The sequence below is a fragment of the Buceros rhinoceros genome, unplaced genomic scaffold (genome assembly GCF_000710305.1).
Source record: "Buceros rhinoceros silvestris isolate BGI_N320 unplaced genomic scaffold, ASM71030v1 scaffold34563, whole genome shotgun sequence".
In the NCBI taxonomy this organism is placed as follows: domain Eukaryota; kingdom Metazoa; phylum Chordata; class Aves; order Bucerotiformes; family Bucerotidae; genus Buceros; species Buceros rhinoceros.
The window spans coordinates 1-593 of record NW_010405911.1 but is presented as its reverse complement, the minus strand read 5'-3'; the positions used below and the strand labels follow the sequence as shown (position 1 = coordinate 593).

Below are 593 nucleotides of genomic sequence, written 5' to 3'. Positions count from 1 at the left end.
AGTTCAACGCGGCTGTGCGCAAGGCTGGCCGGTCCCACGAGCAATACCTGGATGGTTTCCACTTCAAGACGCTGCATTTCCTCCTGAGCGAGGCCCTGCGCCTCCTCAGGGACGCCCCGACACACCGCTGCCACCGCGTCTACCGGGGGGTCAGAAACATCCGCTTCACTGCCCAGAAAGGCCAGACCATCCGCTTCGGTCAGTTCACCTCCACCTCCCTCGACTACGACAGAGCCTGGTCCTTTGGCAATGACACCTTCTTCTCCGTGGAGACCTGTTACGGTGTCCCCATCCAGGACTACTCCTACTTCCCCAGCGAGGAGGAGGTCCTCATCCCACCCTTCGAGGTCTTTGAGGTCACTGGGGTCATCCACAACGGGGACAGAGCCCACATCCACCTCCACTCCTACAACACTTCCAGCACCTACAACTGCGTGTTGGCAAAAGGTGACAGCCCCGCGGGACGGTCCTTCCCCGCCACAGGGGTGCAGGGGACAGGGGGTGACCCCACCCCATCAGCACTGTGGGGAAGGGGGGTCTTGATCGTGGGGAGGGCAATGGGGGAGCTTGGCTTTGGGTGCATGGCCGAGTGT

At 62.1% G+C, this 593-nt stretch overlaps 1 protein-coding gene across 1 annotated transcript; it reads left to right on the top strand.

The window, feature by feature from the left end:
- Window positions 1-5: 5 nt before the first annotated feature.
- ART1 (ADP-ribosyltransferase 1) lies at window positions 6-447 on the top strand (the record flags this gene model as incomplete). The annotated part of the gene is made up of 1 exon (XM_010133912.1): window positions 6-447. A coding segment is annotated over one exon (442 nt), but the record flags the coding sequence as incomplete, so codon positions are not given.
- Window positions 448-593: the final 146 nt, after the last annotated feature.